Source organism: Chelmon rostratus, chromosome 6 (genome assembly GCF_017976325.1).
Source record: "Chelmon rostratus isolate fCheRos1 chromosome 6, fCheRos1.pri, whole genome shotgun sequence".
Lineage (NCBI taxonomy): Eukaryota > Metazoa > Chordata > Actinopteri > Chaetodontiformes > Chaetodontidae > Chelmon > Chelmon rostratus.
In genome coordinates this window covers 8,483,392-8,511,358 of record NC_055663.1, presented here as the reverse complement: position 1 = coordinate 8,511,358, position 27,967 = coordinate 8,483,392, and the positions used below count along the sequence as shown (strand labels likewise).

The 27,967-nt window shown below is 44.1% G+C and overlaps 4 protein-coding genes across 4 annotated transcripts; 2 read left to right on the top strand and 2 right to left on the bottom strand.

Moving 5' to 3' along the window:
* The first annotated feature begins 131 nt into the window (after positions 1-131).
* Positions 132-9,203, top strand: has3 (hyaluronan synthase 3). Its single transcript, XM_041939116.1, has 5 exons — positions 132-265; positions 2,567-2,660; positions 2,769-3,319; positions 5,148-5,249; positions 5,391-9,203. Exons 2-5 carry the CDS (start codon positions 2,567-2,569, stop codon positions 6,318-6,320), a joined length of 1,677 nt encoding a protein of 558 aa, XP_041795050.1. The 5' UTR covers positions 132-265; the 3' UTR covers positions 6,321-9,203.
* A 542-nt stretch (positions 9,204-9,745) lies between these two features.
* Positions 9,746-14,640, bottom strand: chtf8 (CTF8, chromosome transmission fidelity factor 8 homolog (S. cerevisiae)). The gene is made up of 3 exons (XM_041938821.1): positions 14,497-14,640; positions 14,033-14,156; positions 9,746-12,803 (listed from the first exon to the last, which is right to left on the bottom strand). Exons 1-3 carry the CDS (start codon positions 14,514-14,516, stop codon positions 12,522-12,524), a joined length of 426 nt encoding a protein of 141 aa, XP_041794755.1. The 5' UTR covers positions 14,517-14,640; the 3' UTR covers positions 9,746-12,521.
* Positions 14,641-14,729: 89 nt separating this feature from the next.
* Positions 14,730-22,170, top strand: utp4 (UTP4 small subunit processome component). Its single transcript, XM_041938820.1, has 17 exons — positions 14,730-14,832; positions 15,015-15,178; positions 15,616-15,804; positions 15,971-16,055; positions 16,920-17,009; positions 17,162-17,373; positions 17,480-17,651; positions 17,890-17,981; positions 18,113-18,209; positions 18,769-18,833; positions 19,063-19,179; positions 19,642-19,798; positions 20,199-20,305; positions 20,426-20,521; positions 20,649-20,834; positions 20,924-21,034; positions 21,876-22,170. The coding sequence occupies exons 2-17, from the start codon at positions 15,020-15,022 to the stop codon at positions 21,990-21,992; spliced, it is 2,052 nt and encodes a 683-aa protein (XP_041794754.1). The 5' UTR covers positions 14,730-14,832; positions 15,015-15,019; the 3' UTR covers positions 21,993-22,170.
* Positions 22,171-25,518: 3,348 nt separating this feature from the next.
* Positions 25,519-27,777, bottom strand: il17c (interleukin 17c). Its single transcript, XM_041939751.1, has 3 exons — positions 27,733-27,777; positions 27,385-27,620; positions 25,519-26,273 (listed from the first exon to the last, which is right to left on the bottom strand). Exons 1-3 carry the CDS (start codon positions 27,745-27,747, stop codon positions 26,009-26,011), a joined length of 516 nt encoding a protein of 171 aa, XP_041795685.1. The 5' UTR covers positions 27,748-27,777; the 3' UTR covers positions 25,519-26,008.
* Positions 27,778-27,967: the final 190 nt, after the last annotated feature.

Below are 27,967 nucleotides of genomic sequence, written 5' to 3'. Positions count from 1 at the left end.
TTTTCCACCAAACATGGATCCTAATCTGGATCTGGACTTGGACCTCATGTGCACAGGCTAGGTGAATGTAGCCAGCATCACTACGAAATCACTCTGGGTACCTTCTGGATGTGGGTGAACTATAAAGCCACAGCTTCAGGTTTTACTTAATACTATACGACTTCTGCGAGGACGACGAGACTGTTAGATTTGTCACGTTTGCCATATTTCTTCATTAATGTGACTTTTTTTCCAGAGGGACTGAATTCATGCCAACGATTTTAAGGTGATGGTGTTTTTTTTTAAACCTTTTATATCTTTCACAATTTTGCTGATGTGTCATTTCATGGGGTTTAGTTTCTGTTGATCACTGTTCAAGTCGAAACCTGCCCCCAGATGTTGATATTGCTGCCGAACCTCCCACCGTGACAGAAAAAGCACATCCTTTCAGAACAGAGACAGATGACTTCGACCTTTAGACAGCATTATCTGCCATTATTAAATTCTTCTTCATGATGCCCTTCAGAGGAAAGAAATTCACCTTTATTGGACAGTGGAAGGTGGTCAGTGCATTTTGTACAAATAATGCAGGAGTGCTTTGATTTTTTTAATGTAACAGTGGTGCGTGCCGAGCACCAGTAATATTTAAGCACTGAACATTAATCCCATAAAACACCAAGCTGTCATTGTGCTGCACCCTGCAGATATAACCTTGGGGCTAATTGCACCTGTGCCCTGTGTTCTTGCGAGGACTCCCTCCAGTCCCCTGACTAATCTCAGCTCCCAGCCTGCCAACGACCCCCTCTGGTGACTGCGGCCTTTCAATCAAGCAATCCGTGTTACTGTGGCCTTTTTATCTCAGCCGTGGCCCCAGGGCGTCCAGACTACGTCGCCTCGACCTGCTGGTGTAATCCACCATGGATCGTATACCGAGCACAAGCTCTTTTCTCTGTGGCCCTCAGCCTCAAAAATGTGATTCGGATGCACATCCCGAAAGGACATCCAGACTACTACATGACCTTGTGGCACACTTTTCACCAAAGAGACGTCCCAGATTACCCAGTAACAGGGACATTGTCTCTGAGAAAATGGCAAAACGGAGATCTCAGAGACAGAAATCTTAAAACCTGGGCAAACAAAACCAAATAGATTTGCGTCATTAAAAATTCTAATCTGGGTAAAGCAAGTCTGTAAAACTGCACTGAACTTCTTCAGCGTATTAGGTTTTATATTTTATTTCATGAGTTGGATTCGTCATCATCATTAGACTGATCAGAATGAGAGTGAGTGGCACAACAGAATTGACTACAACACAATTATAGGATATGAAATACTGAATAGAAAAGGAGAAACTAAGCAGGAGATTATTCTGAAAGCTACTGATGACCGTCTGTTTTGAATGTGTTCCAAACCTCTATTTACAAAATCCCCCTTTCTGTCAGCTCTGTTGGGGGTATCACAGAGTCTGTTTCCATGTAGATCTGTGGAGAAGGTGGGATTCAGTGCCAGGATGTGAATCTGTACATCCACTCAGAGAGGCAGATAAATCTGTCTGTGCCAGTGTGTCCCACGGAGCTGAATGTGATAACATAAATATCAGTCTGTCTCTCCCGCGTGGGCCGAGCCAGGTGAGTGGGAGGGGGCAGGAGGTAATTTCATGAATGAAAGGACAGAATTGTTCCACCATTTCGACCAGTCCTGAGCACTGGCCAAACCCCAGCTGGCCTTTAATTAGAGCTATTAACCCAGAGAGGGAAGACGGGAGCGCCAGAGGGGCTGAGAGGAGGGGTGAGAGGAGAGGAAAGAGGGAGGAAGATGAAAGAGAGCAGAACAGGCAGGCAGGTGGTGTCCAACTGTAGGCTCTCTCTCTTAAAGTTATTGAATGTCCATCAGATCTGAGCAGGGTAGTGTTCTGTGCAGTATTAGTTATAGTAAGATAACAGTGAACAGTACTGACAGTAGTAATGATAGGTCTAGTAGTGGTATTACTAGCAGGTATATCATTCCTTCTTAGTGGGAGTGATAGCAGCAGCCATAGTTTTAGCAGTAGAAGTGGTAGTAGTAGTAGGTTTGGTAATAATACTATATACTAGTATTATTAGCAGTAGTTTTATCAGTGGTAGCAGTAATTGCTGTAGCTGTAAACCAGTGCTACACAGGGCAGCTAGGATTTTGTCTGGTGCTCCTGGTGCCGTGTCTCCATGATGTCAGTAACTGTCTCTTCAGCTGATGGCGGCTTTTTTAACAGAAAAAAACCCCAAAAACAAACAGGAAATGGCACTTGGGTCGACTAATGAGGCGTCACAGGCTCTCTCTGTCAGAGCCTTCAGTAGACCTCCAGAGTCCAGAGCCCCCGCTCTCTGTCTCACCTGACATGCACAATGGACCTGTGTTGATATGGCCACTTTCATGTTTCTGAATAACACTTGCAAGCTCCTCGTGTGTGTGTGTGTGTGTGTGTGTGTGTGTGTCCATCTGTGCAGTTAAGAAGCAGGTGATGTGCAACAGGTCTACTCAGTGAGATTGCTATAAATGTCTTGTGGTGAAATCCAATTCCAATTGCAGTTGTATTGTCCTCCACCTCCAGATGCCCTCTCGCTGTAGGAATGCGCTGAACATCGTGGTCACCACCCTTTTTGCTGCGGTGGTCCTCTTCACCATCCTGCTGGCCTATGTCACAGGTTAATCTGTGAATTTCAATAACGCACACACAGTCAAACATATACATGATAGCAAAGCAAGTGATGGTTTTGTTTTACTTGTTCCCACTGTGTGTCTTTGTTCTAAAGGCTACCAGTTCATCCACACTGAGCAGCACCACCTCTCCTTTGGCCTCTATGGTGCCTTCCTCTCCCTCCACCTCTTCCTCCAGAGCCTTTTCGCCTTCCTGGAGCATCGGCGGATGAGAAGCCCCGCCCGGCCTCAGCACCTCCGTCGGTCTGTGGCCCTGTGCATCGCCGCCTTCCAGGAGGACCCAGACTACCTGAGGAAGTGCCTGCGCAGCATCCGCCGAATCTCCTTCCCTGGCTTGAAGGTGGTGCTGGTGGTGGACGGGAACCGGCCCGAGGACCGCTACATGATGGACATTTTCCAGGAGGTGATGGGCGGTGCTGACCAGGCTGGCAGCATGGTGTGGAAAGGAAACTATCACAGTGATGGGAGCGGAGGAGGAGGTGTTGGAGGTGGAGGGAGGGGCACAGTGCACATGGAGGAGGCAGCGCGTGTGGCTCGGCTGGTCAGAGGCTGCCGCTACTCCTGTATCATGCAGGAGTGGGGAGGGAAGAGAGAGGTGATGTACACTGCCTTTAAAGCACTGGGGGACAGTGTGGATTATGTGCAGGTAAGCACCACAGATAGAGAAAGAGAAGATTAGATTAGACCATGGGAGCTAATGTTTTAGATTTAAGAGCTGAAGCTCAGTCAGTAGCAGTTCTCCACTGCTGCAGGTCCATGGCGTACTGATGTGTCCTCTTTGTGCCAGTTCACTTGTCTTTCAGACATTTCTGCTATTTTGGGCTTGACACACAGAAGGAGGCGACACTGCAACCACTTAGATTCAACACTGCAAGCTTTAATAGCCGATATTTATTGATGGGGGATGGAATTAAAAAGTTATTGCACCTCCACGCTGAGCTCTGAGAAACTAGTCTGCTCAGTGTGTCTCTCAGGTGATAGCAGCGGTGGAGGACAAGTAAAAAGAAACCAAATGCTTATTAAGAGATTTCACTTAAAACCACATATGTCAACCTCATGGTGGCGCTAACTTGAAAAGTCAGAGGGTTACCACGTCCCTACAAAATTGAATGACAATTCATCCAGAGGTTGTTGAGGTATTTTAGTCTGGACCAAAGTGAAGGACGGACAAACAGACAAATGGACAGACACGCATGGCTAAAAATGAACAATGAAGTAAGGAAGTCAAAGAATTTAGTCCTTTTGGAGTTTAAATCTGCTTTGAGCTGATCTGAGTCAGCACCCAAATATACATCCAAACATATCTACTATTTCTCCTGGCTCCAATACTCTTCCATAGAGGTGACATACTCAAACAAACAGTGAAAGAATGAAGAAACTATATAATCTATGCAAAAAGATAAGGTAAACACTCAAACCTGAAACCATTTACAACAATTTACTGGCCCATTGTGCAGTATCGTAATAAAAATGTCACTGGTTTCTAACATTTGACGCTGTAAAGTTTGTAGCTGCTGCTGAAAGCCCACCTGTCCTTTTCCATTGTTCTGTTTAGTTACTGCACTGACTTTAGAGTATTTTCATCTCCGAAAGAAGGAGAAAGTTTTCCTATGTTTACTTAACAGAGGATTTCAGCAGCAGACCCCACACCAAAACATTTCCATTAGGCACCAGTAAAACTGGGCACATAGGCCTGAGTGTGTGTAGCAGGAGCCAGAAATAATCACGTTACACGGAAAGCCATCAGTGGAAGCCCATTTATATGCATCTGCACACTCCACCCTGATGTGACTTAGGCCAGCTGTAACGCTGATTTGATATCATTCCTGCTCCTGTGCTGCTGCATACTGATGTCAGGCTCCGTCTGAGTAATATTCAAACAGGAAACTGAATATGGTTTGCAAACTGTCAATGCTAACAGTGCAGCAGTCAGTCAGAATGTTCAAATAGCAGAAATACCAGTAGCACTGGATTTGGTTAGACTAGTGCTTAAACTTTACAAGGTACCATCTGTGAGTGCTTTATGTTGCCTGTATGTTTAATCTCTACAGACAATTATGCCTTTAAAAAATAAAACTAATTCTAAACATGAATTCAACCTGCTGAAAGTACTATACTCACACAAGAAATTCAACACAGGCCTTCTTGTATGAAGAGTTTACTTTTTCGCATTCCGAGCTGATAGACCGACCTCGGCCGAGCAACTCGCTCTTCATAGCCAGCTGCTGCATGGCTTCTGTGCCCTCTGGGTCAAAGGTCATGTCCACATGTGACCCAGCACTGTGCAGGTACAGTGAAGCAGCTGGGTTCTCCGTCTGCAGCCTCTCATTTCTCTCATGGATTTCAGCATTAAAGCTACTCAGTGTTCTGTCGACACCTGCAGCCTTCATTTTATCCGACGCTTGTATATTTTTGAGCCTGTGCCTGACCCTCAGCATTACTGTACGCTGTGTGCTTGCTGTCCCCTTTCTCAGGTGTGTGACTCAGACACGGTTCTAGACCCAGCATGTACCATCGAAATGCTGAAGATTCTTGAGGAAGATCCGATGGTGGGAGGGGTCGGTGGAGACGTGCAGGTAAAAAACAAAAGAAATGACAAGTATAGTGAAGGCACGAGGGTGGCGACTGAGCGCTCACTACTGCACACCATAAAAGTAGGATTAACCCATTAGATTTTCCTTTTCTCACTGGACTCTTTTCTCTTTCCTTTCCTCCAGATCCTCAACAAGTACGACTCGTGGATCTCCTTCCTCAGCAGCGTGCGCTACTGGATGGCCTTCAACATCGAGCGGGCCTGCCAGTCCTACTTCGGATGCGTGCAATGTATCAGCGGCCCTCTGGGCATGTACAGGAGCTCCTTGCTCCAGCGCTTCCTGGAGCCCTGGTACCACCAGACCTTCCTCGGCTCCAAGTGCAGCTTCGGCGACGACCGCCACCTCACCAATCGGGTGCTCAGCTTCGGCTACAAGACGAAATACACAGCGCGATCGCAGTGCCAGACTGAGACGCCGACCCAGTATCTGCGTTGGCTCAACCAGCAGACTCGATGGAGCAAGTCTTACTTCCGTGAGTGGCTGTACAACGCCCTGTGGTTCCACAAACACAGCCTCTGGATGACCTACGAGTCCGTGGTCACCGGCTTCTTCCCCTTCTTCTTGGTTGCCACGGTCATCCATCTCTTCTACCGAGGGAGGCTGTGGAACATCCTGCTCTTCTTATTGACAGTGCAGCTGGTTGGGATGGTGAAGGCCACCTACGCCTGCTTCCTGCGTGGCAGCCTGGTCATGATCTTCATGTCACTCTACTCTCTGCTCTACATGTCCAGCTTGCTCCCTGCCAAAATATTTGCCTTGCTAACCATCAACAAGGCAGGATGGGGCACTTCAGGCCGCAGGAAGATCGTGGTCAACTTCATCGGTGCTGTGCCTGTCACGGTGTGGGCTATGGTGCTGCTCGGGGGGGTGGCGTACACCATCTACTGTGAAACGCAGGAGCCGTTCAGTGAGACAGAGAAAGCCTTGTTGATAGCAGGGACGATACTCTACGCCTGCTACTGGCTCATTCTACTGGTGCTGTACCTGGCGATCGTAGCCAAACGGTGCAACAAGAGGGAAGAGCAGTATCACCTGCCGTATGCAGAGGCATAAACCTGCTATCAGATAGACGGTAGGACGTTAGCGCCGAGTTTCACTGCAGTATGATTCTAGCAGGGTCTCTGTTGACTCTGTGAACTGCCCAAGTGATGAGCTGCGAACCAGGAACACGCTCACATCTTCATCACTGGTGCTAAAATCTGAGCAGCAGGTTGAGGAGACTCCGAGATGACCGGGTCCATACAGCTCTCCCATTTATATCATGCTCAAAGGTGCTTCACATTGAAAAACCAAACCAAACGCAACCGATCCAGTGTTCATACACTTGTAATAGTGACATGCTCAGAAGAACATTAGGTAGTTTATGGGTTTATGGGTGCAGTACGGTGCTTTTTGCTTTTAATATAAAGCAGGAAAGGAACAAAGTGAGGCTACGAGACAAAAAGGTCTCACTTACTGGTTGGTCAGTTTTTCATGTCCTTCATTTTAATAAAGATGAAATGGGATAAATTATGATGCAACTGAGCTTCTATAATGAACAACAATAAATAAATCCACAAGGCAGTTCTCTTAAATTAGCACCTCTATTTCAGATAAGAAGAGGGAAGCTCAGATGGATTTTCACATTGCAGTGTGTAGTAAATGTGTTCAGACAGAACGCAAAGCAAATTTTAGTGGTGCAGTTGCCTGCAGAGTCCGTTGAAAGACCTGACTGGGCATCAATAGATGCAATTTGAAAGGCGTGTCTGTGCAAGTAGGAAATTTGTTAGCTCAGTGTAAAAATGTGCGCTGATCTCGGCGCTTTATGAATCAACTTTATAAAAGTATAGAGGCGAGAGAAAATGGGAGAGACTGACGGAAAACAGCAGAGAAGTGACGTTCTTGGTGAGTTTAGTCAGAGGTGACTCACATACAGTCACTCTCCACACTGCATGAGTTCCAAGCTACCTACAGATAACATCTGTGCAGCTGGCACACTAACTGATGGTGAACACTGTGAAAATCTGGTTTGTGTTCTGTCTCAACACAACTTAAAGCAAAGGTTTGGATTCTTACAACTCTGTCTTAATACAATACTCACAAGCCACATGTAGACTGAGAGCTCCCCTCTGCTCTGGCCGTGACGTGATGTCTTTCTAACGCATCTACAATGGTAGGCCACAAAATCCACAGTCCTCATTCTTCAGCCAGCGAAAATGAGAAGAGTTGCCCACTTGGCAATTACACAACAAAAGTAGTGTGTGGTAAATTACTGGTCACATGTGGACACGACCTTTGACCCTTTGCTCTGTCAAACACGACTCTAAAGCATTTATGCCCACATGTTGCATCTTCTGTGTCTGACACATTGAGACCACTGTGGCGTCCCCAGCCGTCCTGCAATTTGGAGGGATTTACTGACTGTCCGGCAGCTACCTTAGCCTCAGTGACTGCACGCAGCTTCCTTGTAGACCCAACCTCAGCTGACACCCTCCAATTCTCAAGAAAACTGTGTTTCCTTAACGCAGGCTCAGACGCAGTCACAGAACAGTCTGTCGGCTGAACATACAGAGAGCAAGCTAACCCTAACCCTCCATAAAGCTCCAGAAGAGACAGCAAGCAAAGCAAAGCTGATCCCCAAATGTCAAAGTAATAGAGCATTCCCACCCGACGCCATGAGGCTTCAGCAGAGGGTATTTCCAGCATGGATTTCCAATTTGTGAGCCACAGCGTAGGGACACTTCTGGGGATGCTTCAGTCCCATTAGGAAGGTACTGCGACCTAAAAGTCTTTAACATGCTTGTGAGTGCCGTGTCAAGACAGACTCAAAAATCCAAACCTGTTCTTTGAAAGTGTCCATATCATGACAGAGACTGCCACTGAAAGTCACCAACATTCAGGAAACGCAGAGAACAGGAGACGTTCTCTCGCCACACTACTTGCAGCTGGACGTAGTGGTGTGGATGTCTTCAGGGCCCAGACTGGGACGGCTCGTGCGGTCATTCCTCAGCTCTGGGACCAGCCCTCGTGTCCTCTCATCAGCCACGAACAGCACAATCATCTGCTCCAGCCGTGTTTCTGCGGAGCAGCTGTGATTCACCGGAACAGACAATCTACCGTTTCTGACCATGTGACATGCAGCTGTATTTTTGGTGCTGTGGAGCAGTAACTTATTGTTGTACATCGTGGTCCAGTTCGTAGTTTACAGTCAGCGGTGGGTCGTAGCTTCATTCTGTGCTTCAGAGATTTTTTATATGGTCACTTTTATACATTGTAAAGGTGCCAATTATGTTTGTGTAACAGTAAAGTTTTACTACTGGACGCTATTCTCTTAACTTTTGGACATTTGTGTCCTTTTACACTAGATGTAGCCTTTGTTTATTCATTGCATCACAACAGTGTGAAGACTGAACACCAAAGAGATTTCTTCTGAGGCTTGATAGCTTCACTTTTTTTTTTTTGTTTGTTTTTTTTCATGTTTTTAAATTCCATATGTGTTCACATCACATTCAGCTCTGGTATGTTTCAGAACCTAAACGTCTTTGTCCATTTGTCAAGTGTGAGCTCCATCAGCATGTCTGCGCCTACACTGACGGCTGTCTTTGCGTTGGCAGTGGACGTTTCCTCTCTGTGCCGTTGAAGTTCATATTGTTTTATTTTGAGCAGGCTGTATAAGTTTAAACTTGAAAGTTCAAAAAGGACACATACATTAAACAGAAATTGTGTGTATAGTATTGGTTGGCCTTTCTGAGGGTAAACCAGCGATGCAAGAGGTTTTCTGTCTTTATCTTCTGCTCCTTCCGTCTCCGGGCATCACAACATATTGGAATTTTCCTAAGTCATTAAAAATGCTTCCTGTTTCGGGCACAATCCTCCAATTCATACCAAATAGAGAATGTCTCCATGATTTTAAATGACTGCATGATGATGAATGAATTTTCCTCATGCTGCCTTTTTCAATATTCTGGTCATATCTTTTGTTCACTGTATTGCATGTTCACTTGAAAAAAGAGAAATACATTCTTAAGAATTAGACTAGAGCATCAGTGTTTTAACATTTAAGGCCTAAATTACTTGATATTGTTGATGACTGCCAAAAACAGGTTGCACTCATCAACCTTATTTTTCCATTATTGCTGTTGTCAGTGGAAGTAAACGGGTCATCGGGATGCAAAGGCTGCTCAACTTTGATCGGTTAACGTAGCTTTGAAGCAGCCTCTGATGCTGAGACACCAGGTAGACAACAGAGAAATCCTAATATACAGCAGCTCAGAGACTGGATAATGAAGAATTGCCTTAAGCAGACATATGGGGCTGTTCTCTTTTCTTATCCAAGGATGTAGTGGAGGGCAGTAGGGAATAAATTCATCATGTTCATTATAAATCTGGCCAAAAACAACTGGAGAATGAGGCTTTTCAAGAGCAAAATATCCCTTTCACAACAAACTGAAAAGTATACTGGATTATCCGATTTTTATGATTTATTTTGTTTTTTGCCTTCATTCAGTGGTTACAGTAGAGACAGAAAGAAAATGCAGGGGGAGAGAGAGGGAGTAATTTCACAACGGTCTCTGGTTGGAAACAACCTGGGTTCAGTGATACGGTGTCCTAACCACTAGACCACCACACGTGCCAGTTAACCCAACCGTCCACACTGCTAGCATCAGGGTCAGTCTGTCCTTCACTCTGCTCGAGAACAAGCTGTCAGCACTAATGAGTTTGGGTATGATAGTCCTCAGAGGATGGTTTCTCCTGAAGCACCACCATTCAGTCAAAGTTTCCACTTCATCCACAGTTTGGCCGGACTTTCATCAACTTTCCATAAATATTGGTAGATATCTATGGTCCCCTGAGAATGCATTCAATTGATTTTGGGGCAATTTGGTGCCTCAGGACAAAGTGGACACTTACATTCACCTGAAAGTGGAGACACCAGAAATGAAAAAAATAAATAAATAAATCATATATTTTTTAACACCAGGCTGAGATGGAGAAGTTGATATTTTAAAACAGAGAAGATGCAATAAAGGATCACAGTAAGTGATTTTTCAAAGACACCTTGATGTCATGGTACCTGCTTCTCTAATGCTGCCACTCTGGAAGTGTTATTTTGCAAAGGATTAGGAAAATTGCTTAAAAAAAAAGTGTTGTTACTGCTGTCAAACCCTTTCATATCCCAGTGTGCCAGGGGCTGTTTGATCTAGATGGGGCTTAAACTTTTAGTATTATTTGTCAACAGCGTGACTGTATCACTGTCCTCATCCACGAACATGGTCTTATTTGATCTGAATGAGAACTACTGTACAGGACTTGAAGAAAAGCTACATTATTTCACTGTGTACATTCAAAAGCAGTATGGAGAGTGAATACAGATGAAATTATTTCGGAGGTGTCAGCCAGTGACTAAAACGACTGAGCTTTGACGTTAGCATGAGTTTAAAAACGTGTTGCCACCTTGCCTGAGTGTAGGTGTGTGTGGGAGGTGTCTGAATGCTGAGGAAAGGGGACGGAAGCAGCTGAATGAATCGGTCCCTTCAGTAACTGGGCTCTGGACGGCTTTTTTTCTTCTGGTGATACACCTCAACATGGGAACCGCCCTCAAACAAACACACACAGACCTGTACTTACAGGCTGTAAACATTCTGGCAACATGACAAAATGCTGTATGCTGGAAGACTGAGTCAAACATTTTGAATGTTTATCTCCAGACTAATCTCTCAGGTGTTCACATGTTCTTCTGCAATGTTTTATCCTTAATATAATTAGTATGCAGTGCTGCTCTAAACCCTGCTCTTCTTCATCATAGCAACAGCCTTAAAGACAGTTGTGTAACCTGACCGTTTTGGATTTAATCTGAAGGTAGCAAATATTCTGTTTCAAATGATCCATTTTTGTGCCAAAAGTGACATCTTTTCAGTGTGGCTCAGTCAGAGGAGCCCACACAGGACCTTGACTTGTATTCCTGTCTATCTCTTCAACACGCTGCAGTGTGATCACCACACTGAGTCTGTTGTCAGGATGCAGAACCACCTTCATCACCATGTTTAACGTCCACTCTTATGGCAAAGGAAATGTGTGCGTGTGGTGTGAGCGGATTCCCGTCATCTGTACGCAGGAGAGACTCACTTGGTGGTTGAGCAAACCAATTCACTGAAATCTTTACTTTGTGACGGTTAACGTGGAGTCGTGCAGGGGCAGCAGGTTGGGCTACACATTCAAGAAGTGTGATTTCATTTCACAATCATCTTCTAGCGAAAATTCATTGTTTTGGTAATGCTAAATTGCTGAACCATGCCATTTGAGAAAATACCACAAAAATAGATTTTTCATTTATATATACAGACACGATTTCCTACATTCTTACTTAACTATTGCTCGGACGTCTTTGTCTCTTTCTCTTTGAAGACAAAATGCTGTTGAGGTTCATTATAGAAAGTGTTTTTGTAGCTTGATACAAACTGAGGCCTAAAAGTCAGGATTCCTCATCATCTACTGCTTCAATTCCCAGTTTTATCCCACAATTTCTGTAAGTGCAACAGTAAAACATCTGCATGCCCCTTCAATGAAACATGGTAAAAATTTGGTGAACTATCAGAGAATCACAGAATGAGTACTGGAGTAAGATACTGTAGGTCAGTTTGAAAGCTGTAGCTTGGATCTTATCTATCAGACATTTCCAGTGGTGGTGCTTTAAAATTTCAAATGGCCTATCTTGACTAAATTTAAAGATTTTAAGTTCAGAGTTCACCTTGGGGAAATTTGCTTGTAGTCTATCTGAAACAATGACAAAGGGTGATTACATTAAAGTGGATCCACAGTGTTTGAAAAGAACCCAGCTCCTGTCGTGATGTGCAGCAGAGGTGTCCGATCCAGTCACAATGAATGATAACGTTGCCATCTGGTGGACACGTTGCCTGTGTGTCCCTTTTATACTTTTATACTGAAACCTTATCAGTATCAGTACCCCATCCAGAATGTGATTCCCATCAGTTTGCAAAAGCCTTTAAAACATTTACACCATCAGAGGGTTATAAATGTTTCAATGGATAACAGGAAAACAATACAACTTCCATTCAAACTTATGAGGAGCCTTAAAGTCTCTCACTGAAACCAGTATTGATCAATTGTACAACAAATGTAAAACCACACTGCAACATATCAGAGTGGGATGCCACTAACTGAAGCATACGCATATATATATGAACAGTCCAGTACAGCTCAGATGAATTGGTGTGTTGTCATCACACAGGACGTGTCTGACCAAGCGAGAAAATGTTACACCTTCTTGGGCACATTAGTGATGATGGGTTTGGGACGCGTCTTAAAGATCAGCTTTCGTTTGATGAGGGCAGACACAGAGTAAGAGGTGGAGGCGGGTCCTTGCTGGTTTGTTTCCATGGGTACCTGTGTGACATCATCACTGTTATTGGCTTTGTCACGGCTGCCCAGGCTATCCTGCGAATGGCCAGAATGCTTGGTGAGGACAGCAAAGGGTTTCTCCAGTTTGACCTGCTTCCCATACAGAATATGGTGTCCTACAATCAGCACTGGCACCCCCTGGTGGAGGGAGGAAGAAAACAGCTGGGTCACTTGAGATGGCAGGATGATGGGGAAAAGGATTGACCGAAGCATGAAGACATTCAGGACTTTTTCTCAGCCTCTACTGATCTGAACCATTTAGAGCTAGAGCAACATGAGGCAAATGGTACAGAGAGTCTTGGAATTTTTAAGGCTTTTAACACTTATTGATAGACAGTACGTCTTACTGATCAGCAGCTCTTTCACCCTCTGCACATATACTCACTCTGTCTGTTACTCATTGAGCCTTTAAGACAAGAGGAAAACCGCTACAAGTATGATTACAGGTAATGATCATTTTCATTATCGATTAAACTGCCCTACATGAGGAATGTCAGAAAATACTGAAAAATTGTCCATCAAAATTTTCCAGAGCCCATGGTGATGTTTTCAAATTGCTTGTTTCAGCTGGTCAGCAGTTCAAAATCTAACAATATTTTATTTACTGTCACAGTAGAAAGAGAAAGGGAGCAAATCCTCACAACTGAGAGGCTGGAAACAGTTTCGGCTTGGTATTTTTGGCTGAAAAATGACAAAAACAATAAAATTGATCATCATAATGGTTGCCAATTAATTTTCTGTTTACTGATTAATCTAAACTGACTAGAGAGTTCATAGAATACATAACCACACTCTGCTCTCAGGAACGAGTAGATATATTCTGTATTACTTTACAGAAAACACAGAATAGAAGGATAAACACTGGAGTTGAGTAAAACCATTTTTAAGCACAAAAACCTAAAAATGATCTTGTTCCAGCTTCTCTGATAAGATAAGATCAACTTTATTAATCCCCAGCTGGGGAAATTTGGTGTTACAGGAAGAAGCAAAAAAATATGTGATGATATGAAGATTTGCTGATTTTCTTTCTCTTCTAGTATAGTACTATGATAGTATTGATTTAATATCTATTGATTTTGGACTGGCTCTGAGATGAGCACTTTTGCTATTTGTTTTATTATAATTGACATCTTAGAAACCACAGGCTGAATCCATTCATTGACAAATTAATCAGCATTAATCAATAATGAAAACATTTATTAGTTGCAGCCAAACCAAACGCAAAGTTTTGGTGATGTGAATGTCCTGTCATTGGCTCGTCTACAATTTTAATGTCATGTCCAGCCTTGCAGGTACATTATTTCTGCATATGTACTTTAAGAACTAAATTAGCTATTTTGCTGTGTGCTCTTCAGTCTTCTGTTTACCTCTTTGGTGTAGAGCAGGTCTCCCATGACATTTCCTGCCAGTCCAGAGTTGTGTCTGGAAATCATCTCTCCCTGTAGCTCCACCAGCAGCCATTCTGGAGGGGTGCTGCCATCCACACTGCCTCTGCAGGAGCAGACACACACCAGCATCAACTAACATAAGTGCGGTATATCACAGTGAGAGTCACACCAAACTCCACTCAAACATTAGCGAGCGTCAAGAATTTAACCCGCAATATTGGTAAAAACAGACAGTACGTTTAACATAATAAAGCGTTTAATAATCTCCATTAGCTACTTTTCAGTTCGGCTTGTAGCCAACATCACTCAGAAGCACTTCATAAATAGCATTTCAGCTTTTACGTCCTCCAGCCATAATAAACTTCAACTGTCCTGCCTATAAACCGAAACGCCTAATAAACATGGAATACGAAGATAGACTAACGTTATTTGACTCTTCTTACCTGATGACTATTTGAACCATTGTTCTGTCAGAGAGCAAAGACGTGTAACATTAACAAAACACAAACACAACAAGACAAATGATCAACGCATGTCCATGAAACTGGTCCCAACGCAGCAGTAAAACAATAATCAACACCGCTCCGTCAGTGTTCAGACTCCGGTAGTAATTCCCGCCAGTTGTACGTGCCTGCAACGTGATGACGTGTTTCCGGTTTTTCGGGCCTGTTTGGGTGTTTCATTACCGGTTCAAATGTCTTCAACGTGGGTCCTGGTGTTTTCCAGCGTGTTGAGTTGATAGCAAAGAAACTTTAGTGGCGCTGGAGGAAGAAGAGCAGGTAAACGACGTTGTATAATGATGAATAACGTAAATACTATTGAACTTAAACGAACTGCTGAACACATACTCTTTTCATTTAACGTGTGAGGAGTTTGGCTTTGCTCACGGACAGCAGGTTTACAGGCTGCCTTTGCTGTCGCCTGCCCAGCTTCAATAACCTGTTTTTGTCTTCCTTACAAGTGAAAATGGGTGAGTTTAAGGTGCACCGTGTCCGGTTCTTCGACTACATGCCCAGCGCTATCAGAGCCATGGCGTTTAACAGCCGCACGGAGCGACTGGCTCTGGCCCGGGCTGATGGATCTCTGGAGATCTTCACCTTCGTCGACCACTACTTCCAAGAAAAGGTAACCACTCAGTCCAGTCCAGACAACTCTCCTACATGCTATAATCATCTGCTGAAGTCCACGCTTTCGATTAACAACTGATCAGCACTTGTAAAATGAAGTCTGTGTGTTAGTTGTCTCCACTCGGTATTTTGGTTGATGGAAGCTGTACTTTTGAGGGTTTAAAGAACAGAAAGCCTTAAAACTTAATTGAAATAATAGCTGTAGTGTGTATGTGTATGCTATATGAAATAATACTCCTCAGTGCTGCTTTAAATATCTCAAGTCAAAGTTTCCTGTTCATGCACTTTTGCAGATTGACAGAGACACCCTAAACTGCTCCATTTGTCAGTGGAGTTTTGCATGACAGTGTCTTTATACAAGCTCAGGGTTTGTGGCCTGGTTTGTGAAAGATGTGCAGGGATAACCTCTACACTTGTTTTTGTTTTGATGCGCAGGTCATCCCAGGACGGGATGGCAGGGCTGTTGAGGCTCTGTGTTGGGCGGGCCAGCGTTTGTTCAGTGCTGGTTTGAATGGAGAAATCACAGAGTACGACCTGGAGAACCTGAGGCCCAGGTACGCTTTGGAGGCCTATGGAGGACCAATCTGGACCATCACAGGCAACAGCCAGGGAACGCTGCTAACAGTCAGTTAATACCTTGTGGATATTTGCTCTACGCCACATGTAAAATACCAAACCAGGCTATTGTGTCCGATGTTAGAATTGAAGTGACGAGCCTTATGGACTCCTCAGCTTTGATTGTTGTTTGAATTGAAATGATTGTTGTTTGAATCAACATTATTGGTTTCAGGTTGGTTGTGAGGATGGAACAGTGAAGATCTTTGAAATCCTGGAGGAGGGGATTCGGTTTCAAAGAAACCTTGACAGGCAGAAAGGTAAGACAAGGTGATTCAGAGGTATTTTTGCTTTTCAGCAATCATAAATACACTCCCTGGGGTCAGTAGTAACTCGTTACATTAAACAGACAAGGCCGTGCCACAATCGTTGCATTTACAGGAGGCCCGTCCCTCTCTGTTTCCCTGCAGAGCTTGTGTGGTTGTCAGTAGATGGGAGCGATAGAGCGAGGGTAGATTGCCCTTGAGTTAACTGATCGTGGATAGCGTTGTTCTCAGCTTTGCAAATCATAATGAATCATGTGGCGGTCAGTGTTGATGTTGTTGCAAGCCGCCTCAAATATAAGAACATGTGGGACATCCTACTAAAGGAGATGGCAAATATGGGTGGATAAAACAGCCCTGCTAGCCTTTATACATGCTGCACAGTTGTCTCTCCATTGGCTCACCCTACTTCATTCAACAATGGGCTGCTACTGGGTTCTTGCAACAATAAGCATGTTGCTTAGTGGCTATTTCTGAACTCATGCACAACAGATGTAACACTTATTATTCCAGAGAGAGACTTGAGACCAAAGACCTGAAACTTGACTTTAACTTGCATAAAATGTTTTGTGAAGACGTCTGGACTCCACACAATAAACAATATTAAAACACAAAGTAACTGCAACACACGTATTTGAGCTCCTTGATGTGACCAGTGTCCAAAATGTAAGGTTAGGATCACAGGGCACATGGAAAATCAAGTTCCAACAGCTAATAAAGATTTGTTCAGGTTCAGTGTATGGTGGTCTATTTTCCTCAAAGGATTTATGTCATCAGTATTTAGTTGAGGGTGAGTCATTTTGGACTCTGCCTGGAACTTGTTGACACTGACTGTGATTTTTGTTTTATGGCATCTTCTAGGTCGCATTATATCTCTGTCCTGGCATCCCTCTGGAACACTGATCGCTGCTGGCATGATGGACATGATCAGAATCTTTGATGCCGAGACAGGTGAGGAGACGCAACTCAATCCTGAAGCACAGAACCTACCATCCGTTAAAATATTCAAATGGACATCAGTAGACTACTCCATGTATTCCTTAAATGTCCCCTCGTGGTGTGATTGTAGCCTTTCAGTTTCTGTTTGCTTTTGATGACTTCAGGCCACGCCACACACAGACTGCTGGTGGAGAGAGGTGTAGGAGCGTCCAAGAGCAAAGAGGTTGTGGTTTGGAGCATCGTCTTCCTCTCTGACCACACGATCATCAGTGGTGATTCTGCAGGAAAGGTTCAGATCTGGGACGGACTCACAGGAACTCTGGTCAGAACTCACCTGGTCACCAAGTGGGACGTCCTGGCTCTGTCTGCTTCGAGGGTAAGTGTGTAACCAAGGATTATGACACATTACCCAACTTACAGGTTGAAGGCAGGTTTGTTCGTCATTACATAGTCAGTGATGTTACACTCTCAATATTTAACAGGACGAGAGCAGTGTGGTAGCTGGGACATCCGAGGGCACAGTCGTCCAGTTTCAGTTCATCTCCTCCACTGTGGACCGGCAGGATAAGGAGTGGGTCCGAACTAGGACCTTTAAAAAACACTCACATGATGTGAGGGCGCTCGCCCACACTGACATTGCTGTGGTTTCTGGAGGTCAGTGTTAAATCTGCTGCTGGTGTTGGATTGATGCTTTAAATTGATATTGAATCTCAACAGTATTGGGATGAAGTTAAAGGCTGACAAAGCAAAGTAGGGAGGAAACAAATTGAAGGATCAAATCATTGTGCTAAAATCTACACGATGCAAGAGATATTGCACCCCTGCATCCATCCCCTCCAGCCCTGGACTTCACCTGTCTTAAATGTGAGCTTGTTGTTTGTAATCCTGTCAGGTATGGACACCCAGCTGGTAGTGCAACCCCTGCTGGACAAAGTGGAAAGGAACACCCAGGAATCAGCACTGCGCAAAATAGCTTTCCCACATGTGAGTTCATATTCAATAGAAGAGACACCTCTCACAAATAGTTCAGTGTGTAAGGAAGCACCTTTAAGGCCACTTTTGATCACGACTGTTCCTATGGCGACATGCTTACTTCTGTCTGCCTTTTCTTGCAGAGAAGCCTGGTTTGTTGTGCAAATAAAGGAGGACTGCTGCTCTTCCAGTTCCCTGATCATTTAGAGCTGTGGAGAGTAGGGGAGAGTGACGGACATGGTGAGTAAACACGTACACAAACGCAGTTTGACACGAAACACGACAGTAGTATACGTAATGCTCGATGTTACAATGTAAGGCTTTGTGTTGCTTCTTGTGAAAGAATTATAGGAAAGTAATGTGCTGCTTTTTTTCCGCTTGCTGTGCCTGAACATTGATTACCATCTCCCAGAATGCGATGGAATAATAAATAAACCACTATTAGGTGATTTTTCCAACATACTTTATGTCGTCTTGTTTTGTCCTGTACAGGCTTTAGGGATGAGGTGGTCTTTTGTGCAATTTCTAAATGCCTATTATATTTATCCTGCTGACAACGCAGGAGTGAATTACTCATTTTTAAGTTAAACATATCTTTCAATATTCTCCTCAGAGTAAGCCAGACTGATTCATTTAATCATTGAAATTGATCAGTTTTCTTCAGGTGGGTCTAGCCCCCCGCCCACATCCTCCTGGTGGAATGCACCACCTTTGTTACCCCTGACCTGTTTGCATGCCTGTATCTATGAACAGTTGTGACAGTTAACTCATTGTGCCAGTTTATACTGCGTCCTAACAGGGAAGCCTGGTGACAGTCTACCTTTGAAGAGAAAACCAGAGAAACTGATCCAGCTGAAGAGGAAGGTGTGTACTGATGTGTTTTTGGTTTTCTTCTGAGTAGGACTACCTTGTAGCATGTTGATGCCCACCTCCCTATGCCCATCACCTCCTGTCATCTCTCTACTGTCAGCTATGTAACGAAGGCATAAAATGCATATTATCTAGCAGCTGAACTCACTGTCTGGCTGTTTTGTGCCTGTTTATTTAGTCTTTGAGCTTTGAGAGTGAAGACTGTGTGTGCTGACTGTTGCAGGGAGAGGATCATATCTGCAGCAGTGCGTTGTCTCCATGTGGCAGCTGGCTGGCATACTCCACTGTCTCCAGCGTCCGTCTCTACAGATTGCAGTACAACAACATCAGCATCACCAAGGTGGGCTCCTCAGCACTGACACTGCTGCCCCCTTATGCTCTTCTGTATCAGTCATTGTTCTCACAGCCCTGCCCATCAGCATAATTATATGTATATAAGATCTCCAACTTTAGTAAACTGCATGGAGGTCCTTCTTCACAGGAAGACATCTAAAGGTCACCAAGTCTGTTTAGAGATTGAGCTAAATGGGAAACTGAGTTCTGCAACCATTTCATATGTGTTAGAGGATTTCAGCGTTACACTGTAAGAGACTGTGTCCACCAAAGTGTTTTTTCCTGATGCCCACATATTTTTTAAATTGTTTGCAATGGAAATGCACGATCAGGCACTGAGCGTCTATTCTGCACTGTTTTGTTTTTTTTCAACCCTAATCCCCCCGTAATAATAATTGTGGTAATAATAAGGAGGACCGTTATGAAGCTCTGTCTCCTCCCTCCTCCCTCCTCCCTCCTCCCCATCCAGGTGTCCAAACTACCGAAGGACCTTCGCTCGGCCCACCAGCTCTGCTTCTCGTCCGACTCCTCAAAACTCTTTGCTTCCTCCAGCCATTCTTCAGTCATTGTTGTTGCCCTCAACCAGCTGGAGTGCAAATACCTTCATACTCTCAAACCCAAGTCAGGTGAGTCTGAGTCCAGGGTTCTTGACCTTTCGTGGGCTTTTTTAGAATATTGTGCAATTGTGAGCAACACATTCAGCAGAGCCACAGTCAAGAAATTTGATCATTTCTGTAGTAACCTTAGGAAAAGATGAAAATCACACAGTTTTCCTCCTGTTTTAAGTTGCTTCTAAAGAAATACATGGAAAAAAAAAATTCCCTGAGTGGAAGCACTTTGATTTAATTAGGGTGAGCCAGAAGGATCTAGTCTAAAGACTGAAAGAAAAGAAAGCTGGAAAAGCTGCTTTTAGCCCACATTGTGTGTGGTCGTTAATATCCAAGACCTTTTCACCCGAACGTGTGCCTCTTGCATTTTTATAATGAGATGCCTGCATGTGTAAACCGTCTTGTGTGTGATGTCCAGGCTCCAGGCAGCCGGTGCACCTGCTGTGTGCGAGTGAGGATGGCAAATGGCTGGCCACAGCAAACACAGACTGCGAGGTCCACGTCTACAACCTTCACAAACTAAAGGTGAGTCGGAGCTCACCTTTCCCCCTCTACCCGTGTTATTTCTCCATGGGTAAAATTTGAATTGTAGCCAAAGCAGCAACAGTAACTCCACATTTCTGTCATTGCTCTGTGTGTTTGCAGCTTCATTGTACAGTTCCAGTGTACGGCTCCTGTCCCACTGCCATGGCCATCCACCCAACCACCAGCAACCTCGTCATGGTGCATGCTGACCAGCAGGTGACTAAACTGCTCATCGCCTGCCCTGCCTGTCAATAAAAGACAAGGACACAAAGTTTCTTGAGATGTATACAGATGTCGTTACAGTGTGTGTTTCCTCTCGTGTGTGTGTGTGTGTGTGGTGCAGATCTTTGAGTACTCTCTGGTGCAGAAAGAATACACAGAGTGGAGTCGGAAGCTGCAGAAACAAGGACTGCACTCTCTGTGGCTGCAGAGGGACACGCCCATCACCCACGTCACCTTCAACCCTAAAAACCCAGCTCACATCTTTCTGCACGACATGTTCATGTTCTGCATCATCGACCAGAGTCTGGTACGTGAGCCTCATTTAAACTGACACCTGTCTGCCACTTCACTAAAATACTGCTAGAACTATATTTCTGTCTTTGTTTCCACATGCAGCCCCTCCCTGAGGCAAAGACCATGCTCTTCAATCAGATGACACTGAGGAGTCTCCCTGAGCAGGAGAGGATCAAACACAGCCACGCCTTTAAGATATGCAAGAATTTCCAGGTACCGTCATACTGAGCACAGCGGAGCTCTGCTTTATCTGCTGCAGCGTTTCCAAGTGACCAGGAAGTGCTGTGCATTAATTAATTGTTTAGGGTGCTGATGAGACATCAGTGAAAGACAACCCAGGAAGTCCAGTATGAGTAATAGAAGAATGTGTTAACGGTCAGATGCCAAGTAGAGTTCAGAGGATGAAAAGCTTCACGTGTCCTGCCCTGAATAATTTGCCCCACACATAAAACATGCCTTGGTTTTTTTTTTTTTGTTTGTTTTTGATTTGATACTTACCATCTCAATTATGTTTTTAGTTTTTTATTTGCTCAGTCTGTCTGACACCACTGGGGTGCACCTGAAAGAATAAGGCTAAAATGATGACGCACGCCATCAGAATACATCTCAGCGATTTTGATTTAATTTGATTCATTTTTTGAATTGTGTATTTTTGCCAGCTGTCCTTCCTGGTTGTGGCAGCTGCAGCTGTGTTGCTTTTTGCCTGCATTATGCATTAAGCTTCTTTAATATTTGTCTAAAATGATTGGGAAAGCCTGGGTTGACTTACCCTGTTGATAACCACCACTGTGAGACCACTTAGCATGCCTGCGATTGTTTGTCTCAGTGACGCCATTTAACGATAAGATGTCCTGGGTATTTTGAACTTGCTTTGAAGTAGAGGCCGCAGGTCCTGTAGTGATGTTAAGGTACACAGTACAAAGTCTCCATTATCAAGCCCAGTAGAAACCCTGTGAGGTCTCAAGTCAGATGAATATAATTTTTTTCCAATCAAGTCTTATATTCAGTTCTTCGTATGAATCTTAAGGATGTCTTCAAATGTTTCGTCCCACAGCATATCCTGTGTGCCTCTCTACTGGAGGACCATTCTCTGGTTGTGGTGGAGCGCCCCCTGCTGGACATCATGTCTCAGCTTCCTGCACCTGTCCGGCAGAAGAAGTTTGCCACATAAATGAACTGAAGCAGGTTTCCAGGAGGAGTTTCAGCCCAGATGTTCATATTGGAGGACAGGACTGTTACTTCGTTGTGTTAATTCTCACATCTAAAATCATTCTCAACAAGTGTTAATGTGTCACCACTTTGTAAAAAAAATGCTTTGATAAAGAAATAAATAGAACTATTTACCGTCATTCTTGTTTGACTGAGAAGTGTATTGAATTTGACAGTAGAATTGACATTTTTAGCTGTTTGCACTGTTTTCTGCTCTCAGGCCAGAGAATAGAGCTTCATTTCATGTCCTTCAAATGTGCCTTAACTACAGTAGGTAGTGGTAATTCAGGCTAACATACTGTTATCAGGCTAAAATTCTCCTGTTTATTCTCACCAGGTAGTTTGGTTCTTGAAAGCAGTTTGAAGATTGATTTATTAGTCCTGGATAAATTTATCTTTAATAATAATGCACTCTTATTTTGAATTTATAGCCAAATGACTAGAGCATGTCAAACTCTGGTGTAATTATATTTGGCCCGCGAGATAATATCAAATTTCTATTTGAGCTGGCCCGCCAGTAGCGTATGCACTGCTAATACTACAAATTCCAGAATGGAGAAAGAGGCATCATCTTATTTTTATTGTAGAAGTGAATGCCACTGAGCTGGGGAAATTTGGCCATTACAGCAGCATGTGAAGGCAGCGGGAAGAAAAATAGCAGCAGAGGTAGAGACACCTTTGTATATATGATCCAGCATTGTTATCAGTGTTATTTATTTCAGACTGCAGGGGATGTTTGTGCAAGCTCACTCATCAGCTTTAACTGAAAGTAACGTCATCAGGGAGTTCTGCTAATAGTTAATGATTGAATATAAAGTTTTATTGAGTGCACGTTGCAGTCAGAACCTTTGAGATGAGCTCATTTCTTTTTGCTCACAGTGCCTTTTCCTTTTTGTTGTTAAATACTTTGATTTTGTTTGATCTTGTATACGAATAAGTAACTCTTCATCATGAAAAATTAATAGTGACACACCAACAGATCAGAGTGATTTTGCAATAACCTGCATGGTCAACCCTCTGTTATCATAAATGTCAGAAAGCAGCCATTTGCATCTGAAAATGACTTGACCTAAACGGTGAAATGTCACAATCAACTATTTGTCAAGAAACTGGTTTGGGTTGAAGGACTTGTTGCTATGACAACAGTTCAAGATGGATTTTAATGCAGAAGATCAAGACAAATGTCATATCTTCAACACTCTAATGTGGATAATTGTCCACGTACAAAGAACCAGGCTCTCATATTAACAACATTTCAGACAATAAACAGATGGTGAACAGTTTTCATTTTCACCTGAAATGTGGAATAAGTGGCAGACTAAAATAAAATCGAAGTCTGCCTTCTCTCTACCCCTCGCCTCCCTTTGCTGGCTCCACACCCGAACATCTGGCGCTTCATGTCATCTGTGGAGCAGCTGCTGTTCAGACAGCAGGGACCGCTGTTGAGCTACTTTGATCACATCGTACCAATGAATCAGTGGCTGGCAGAGCTTTGGTGTAGTCACCAGGAGATGGTGTTCTGAAGGAGAATATCAGGATTTCACAAAACATGGAGTATAAAAATTGGATGCCTACATATGGTCATCCAGAAATATACAGAAAAAGGTTGTTTTTTACTTTGACAGTTGGAACCACAAAGTCCACGTTTCTATTTCCTGCAGCTTTCCAATGTACACTGACTGATCTCCTAACCTGCACTCCAAGACTACACTGAAAATAACATAAAACCAACATTGGTTGGTAAGATCTATTGTACAGTATAATAAAGGTGTGATATGATACGTAGACAAACTCTGCTGCTTCTTGTGATTGTGTGCTCAGAAGTTTTGGATGTTTAAATCATCTTTGCAGAATGTCAGCAACGTTCAAACAGGTGACAAAATGAAAACAAAGAAAAGATAATGAATGCCAGTGCTTCCACATATATTCACATTCGCCAGACATCAACCACACTGAACACGCATGGGGGCAGCTTCATTATTTCCCAAAGACCCAGAGACCAACCAGTACACCTGAGCTGGAGCAACACCTCCCACTGAGGTCTGTGCGTGTCAGACGTTTGTGACTTGTCGTTGTAGGAAAGGCACAGGTGTTACTAATAACAGGAACACTGGCTGTGTGCCATTCAAGTGTCCCAGTCAGCCGTGACGGTGTGACAATGAGCCGGCATGCACCGCACCAGGAGCCTGAGTTCTGCCATCAGTCATTTCATCATTTACACCTGGGCCTTTCTCACTGTCCCACGTCAACATGTCTTGTGTGAGAAAAGACTTGTAACTAAAACTGTGCGGACGTTGACACAAGACAGACTCAAAACATAAGCTAAGAACACAGCATCCAATAACCTGCTTTGATGCTCAGCGGTGCAAATTCTATAACAAATCTGTACTTAATCTGTTCAAAAGGTCCAAATTAATCGCTGTATGTTCTTTTGTGCTTCGCAATTTCTATTGGATAGGAAGCACTCGCTGTTCTTCTGAAGACAGATACAGCAGATGGAAAGTATCACCTTGTGTTTTGCCTGGTGTGTCTCTGACAGCTCAAAAGTGGACCCTGCTAAGTGCTTCAGTGCTTCTGGCCAGTTCAGTGGTTAGCTCAGTTGTCAACTGGTGTCATGTTAAATTACTCACGTTTTCACTCATGTGACGGTGCTGTATTCAGCCACATTTAAAGCCAATACACGGCTGTGCAGACATTGCAGATGATTTAAAGTGAATATGAGAGAGAGATCGTCTATGATAATGCATGCAGGCGGTGAGCTACCGCCTGACTCATGCTATAACTGGAACTGCAGAGTTTATTTCCCGGTAACATTTCTCATTCACAGTTGTTGTATTAATAGTAGCGGTAGTCTCTTTTATGTATTTGCATTGTGACTTATACATTGTGGTTGAAAAATAATAAGAACAAACTACAATTTAAAATAAAGGTCATTGGAGGTATGAGCTGTATGTATTTTTTTTAATCGTATGGCTTTCTGACTTGAATTGGTTTCATTGATGACAGTATGGGATGATGTTGTCGTGTCACCTTCTCCTGCATCTTTGCTAGATAGGCTTTACATCAAGGACCATAATAGAAATACACTCAATAATACAATAAGTCTAAGACTTTGTATTATGTTATCATTTTCTTCCTGGTGTGTAATTTGATGTCCTGCATCTCATAATGTCAAGTAAAACTTAACTATTTTTCATTTGTGTATACTTTTTAGACCACACACACTCACAGCCACGACACCCACATACAAGGTTGCTGGACAGAAGAGCTGCACCTGGAACCTACAAATCCTGAATAAAGATACTGAAAGAGATACCTGACGCCTGAGCTTTGAACACAGAAACACAGAGAATTTGTTTTCTTTAAAATCTGCCATTTTTCTTTATTTTGCTTCAAAGAAGCTGAACTTTTAAGTCCTCATTAGACTTCTAAAAGTCCCACTGGGACAAACCTACAAGATATTCAACATGAATGAACACAAAGTCTTCTTCATCCACTCATGAGCATCCTGAAGATGCCACACACAAAACAAAACAAATAAATAGATAATTATTCAAATATTATTAGCAGTTAAATTATCATATTCCAAAACTATACAATAGCTAATTTGTTCGATGACAAGGCCATCAGCATGAGAAGAATACATAGTAAAATACCCAGTTTATATTAGCTGCACTATGCAGAGCCATAAACAAGTCATAATGAAGAGCAAACAGGCCTATAAAGACCTGCAAAGCACATTATAGATGTCTTATAATGATGTCGTCATTGTGACAATAAATAGGCCTATAAAAACAAGCCGATGTTTCTTTGACTTTTGAAGCCTCATTAATGATCCCAGGGGTGTCAGCCGTGTGTTCAGGTTAGCGCTGACAGCACCTGACGCCCCCGACTTTGCAGAGAACTTGGTGCATTTTAAAACAAACGCAATATAAACTGTAGCATGCCACTGTGACAGCAGGTCTGGGTAGATCCCCTCTAGGAGGAGGTCTTGACTCTGGCGCAGGTACAGGCCACAGCTACTTCCAGAGTCACCGGCTTCAGCTGGTATTTCTTGCCGTCGCTGCAGAGCTCCCTCTTCAGAAACACTCTGCTCTGCTTTATGGGGACCGAGTTGTAGTCGTTGCTCTCTTGGAGTGGTCTCTTCTCCCAGCCTTTGTTATCCTGGATGAAGATGCATCCTGAACACAGGCACTGAGCCTCAGCGTAGGTGGATGGGTAGTGATCCTTCAGCCTCACAAGCCTGGAAAGGAACAAGATGACTGGGTGAGCAGCTGATCCAGGGACAGCCAGGAGATGTGAGAGAAATGCAACAGCCAATAAAATGCATTCCTGAAAAAGCACAATCCTTCTTTCCCTACACCAATAAATCAAATAAATCAGACTAAATGTTGTGTGTTTTTGTGGAGATACGGAGTTTCCACACCTGCACTTTGCATGTTCAAACATAGATAAAACCTGCACATCAAATCCAAACATCCCAATGCAAACTCTCTCCGGTGACAAACACTCAGTTAATAAAGTGCAACACAGTTCAAGGCATCCACGTCAGCCCCGGTGGCCCTGGGCCAGCAGGGCTGCGGTCACCGGGACTTTCCCCTCTCTGGAAACGGGGCGTGCTGCACATGAGCGCGTCATCAAAGACCTGCGCCAGGTAAACAAAACCACCACCGCTGATTAACAAGAAGCCTTGCAGCCTGATGCATGTACGCAAATGCAGCGCGGCGCGTTTGAGGACTGTCGCAATATAAACTTCCCTCTAACAGTTATTGTAGAATTTCACTGAAGCTTTGCGAAGCCTGACGCCTGGTTGTTATGGCCGCGTCATTCAATCACATGCAAACACTCAGTTAACATGACATAGCTTCATATCTTTAATTAGGAGTTAATGACATTTAAATGGCATTTTCAACGATGCCCGTGCAAAGGTGGGTTTGTGATGGTGCGTCATTTATGACACATTGTAACATTATCTAAATTGTATGATGATTAAAATGAAAGCACGAGGGAGTTGTTGATGTTGTCGTTGTCTTTGATCGACCAATGGCAGAATCTAAACCACAGCTACAGGAGGCGATCCAAGGAGCAAAAACGACAGAAGGAGGCAGCAGCCGAGCCTGAGCTCAATATTCACGTCTGATCAGTCACTGTGACAAGCCTGTATCACCACGTTTAGCCATCGGTATGTTTAGAAACACATGAGGAACTATTGCAAACATTTCCCTTAAATCGTCTCTGTCAGGGCTTAGAGAACATCAGGGCTCCGGTTATGCAGTTATTAATGGATGATCTCATGCAGGTGTATCTCTGGGCCTGTGTCTGGTCCTGCACAAATGTATGAAAGTGTCACTTACACGTATCTCCAGGGGGACAGCGACCTGCCGCTGATGTGCTGAGGCACCTGCTGCTGGTAGAGCGCCACGGGGCAGGAGGCAGGTGAGTCAGGTGCCGCCGCAGGTGAGGGGTCCGGAGGCTGCGGGTAGTGGGTCCGCAGCTTCCTGTCTGCCGCCACGCTCAGCTCGTGGTCGTCATAGCACCGGCTCCCCATGCACGTTATCACCGGCACGAGGAGAAATCCGAAGATGAGAATCTGTGGGGTGGATGGAGGGGGGGCAGTTAGACAGGCGGCGGCTGGAGTGATGGAGGAGGCAGAGAGCAGCAGCTCTCAGCAGCAGAGCCCGTCAGGTCTGTGAGTCACTCACCTGCTTCACGTCCATCCTGCTCGTCTGTCCTCTCACTGACCGTTCCCGAGCGGCTCCGCCTGACTGTAACTCGCCACCATGCTCCGCCGTCCGCTATTTATCGGTGCGCCTGGGAAAAACCGGAGGAGCCATGAGGAAATGGAAACGCTATTTAGCTCCTCGACTTCCTCTTTCCTAAGTGAAAGTTGTCTACAGTGTAGGTGTGAGGGCGACTCACAGGAATGCGCAACATCGC

Bases quoted from the DNA above. Each gene is read 5' to 3' on its own strand.
- has3 (XM_041939116.1), top strand. From the start codon at position 2,567: ATGCCCTCTCGCTGTAGGAATGCGCTGAACATCGTGGTCACCACCCTT. The intron at 3,320-5,147 runs GTAAGCACCACA...CCCCTTTCTCAG, and splicing joins ACAGTGTGGATTATGTGCAG to GTGTGTGACTCAGACACGGT. The intron at 5,250-5,390 runs GTAAAAAACAAA...CCTTTCCTCCAG, and splicing joins GGGTCGGTGGAGACGTGCAG to ATCCTCAACAAGTACGACTC.
- chtf8 (XM_041938821.1), bottom strand. From the start codon at position 14,516: ATGGTTCAAATAGTCATCAG. The intron at 14,157-14,496 runs GTAAGAAGAGTC...CTGCTCCTGCAG, and splicing joins ATGGTTCAAATAGTCATCAG to AGGCAGTGTGGATGGCAGCA. The intron at 12,804-14,032 runs GTAAACAGAAGA...TCCCTCCACCAG, and splicing joins ACCTGCTCTACACCAAAGAG to GGGGTGCCAGTGCTGATTGT.
- utp4 (XM_041938820.1), top strand. From the start codon at position 15,020: ATGGGTGAGTTTAAGGTGCACCGTGTCCGGTTCTTCGACTACATGCCC. The intron at 17,374-17,479 runs GTAAGTGTGTAA...AATATTTAACAG, and splicing joins TGGCTCTGTCTGCTTCGAGG to GACGAGAGCAGTGTGGTAGC. The intron at 21,035-21,875 runs GTACCGTCATAC...TTCGTCCCACAG, and splicing joins AGATATGCAAGAATTTCCAG to CATATCCTGTGTGCCTCTCT.
- il17c (XM_041939751.1), bottom strand. The intron at 26,274-27,384 runs GTAAGTGACACT...GTTCCTTTCCAG, and splicing joins CTGTCCCCCTGGAGATACGT to GCTTGTGAGGCTGAAGGATC.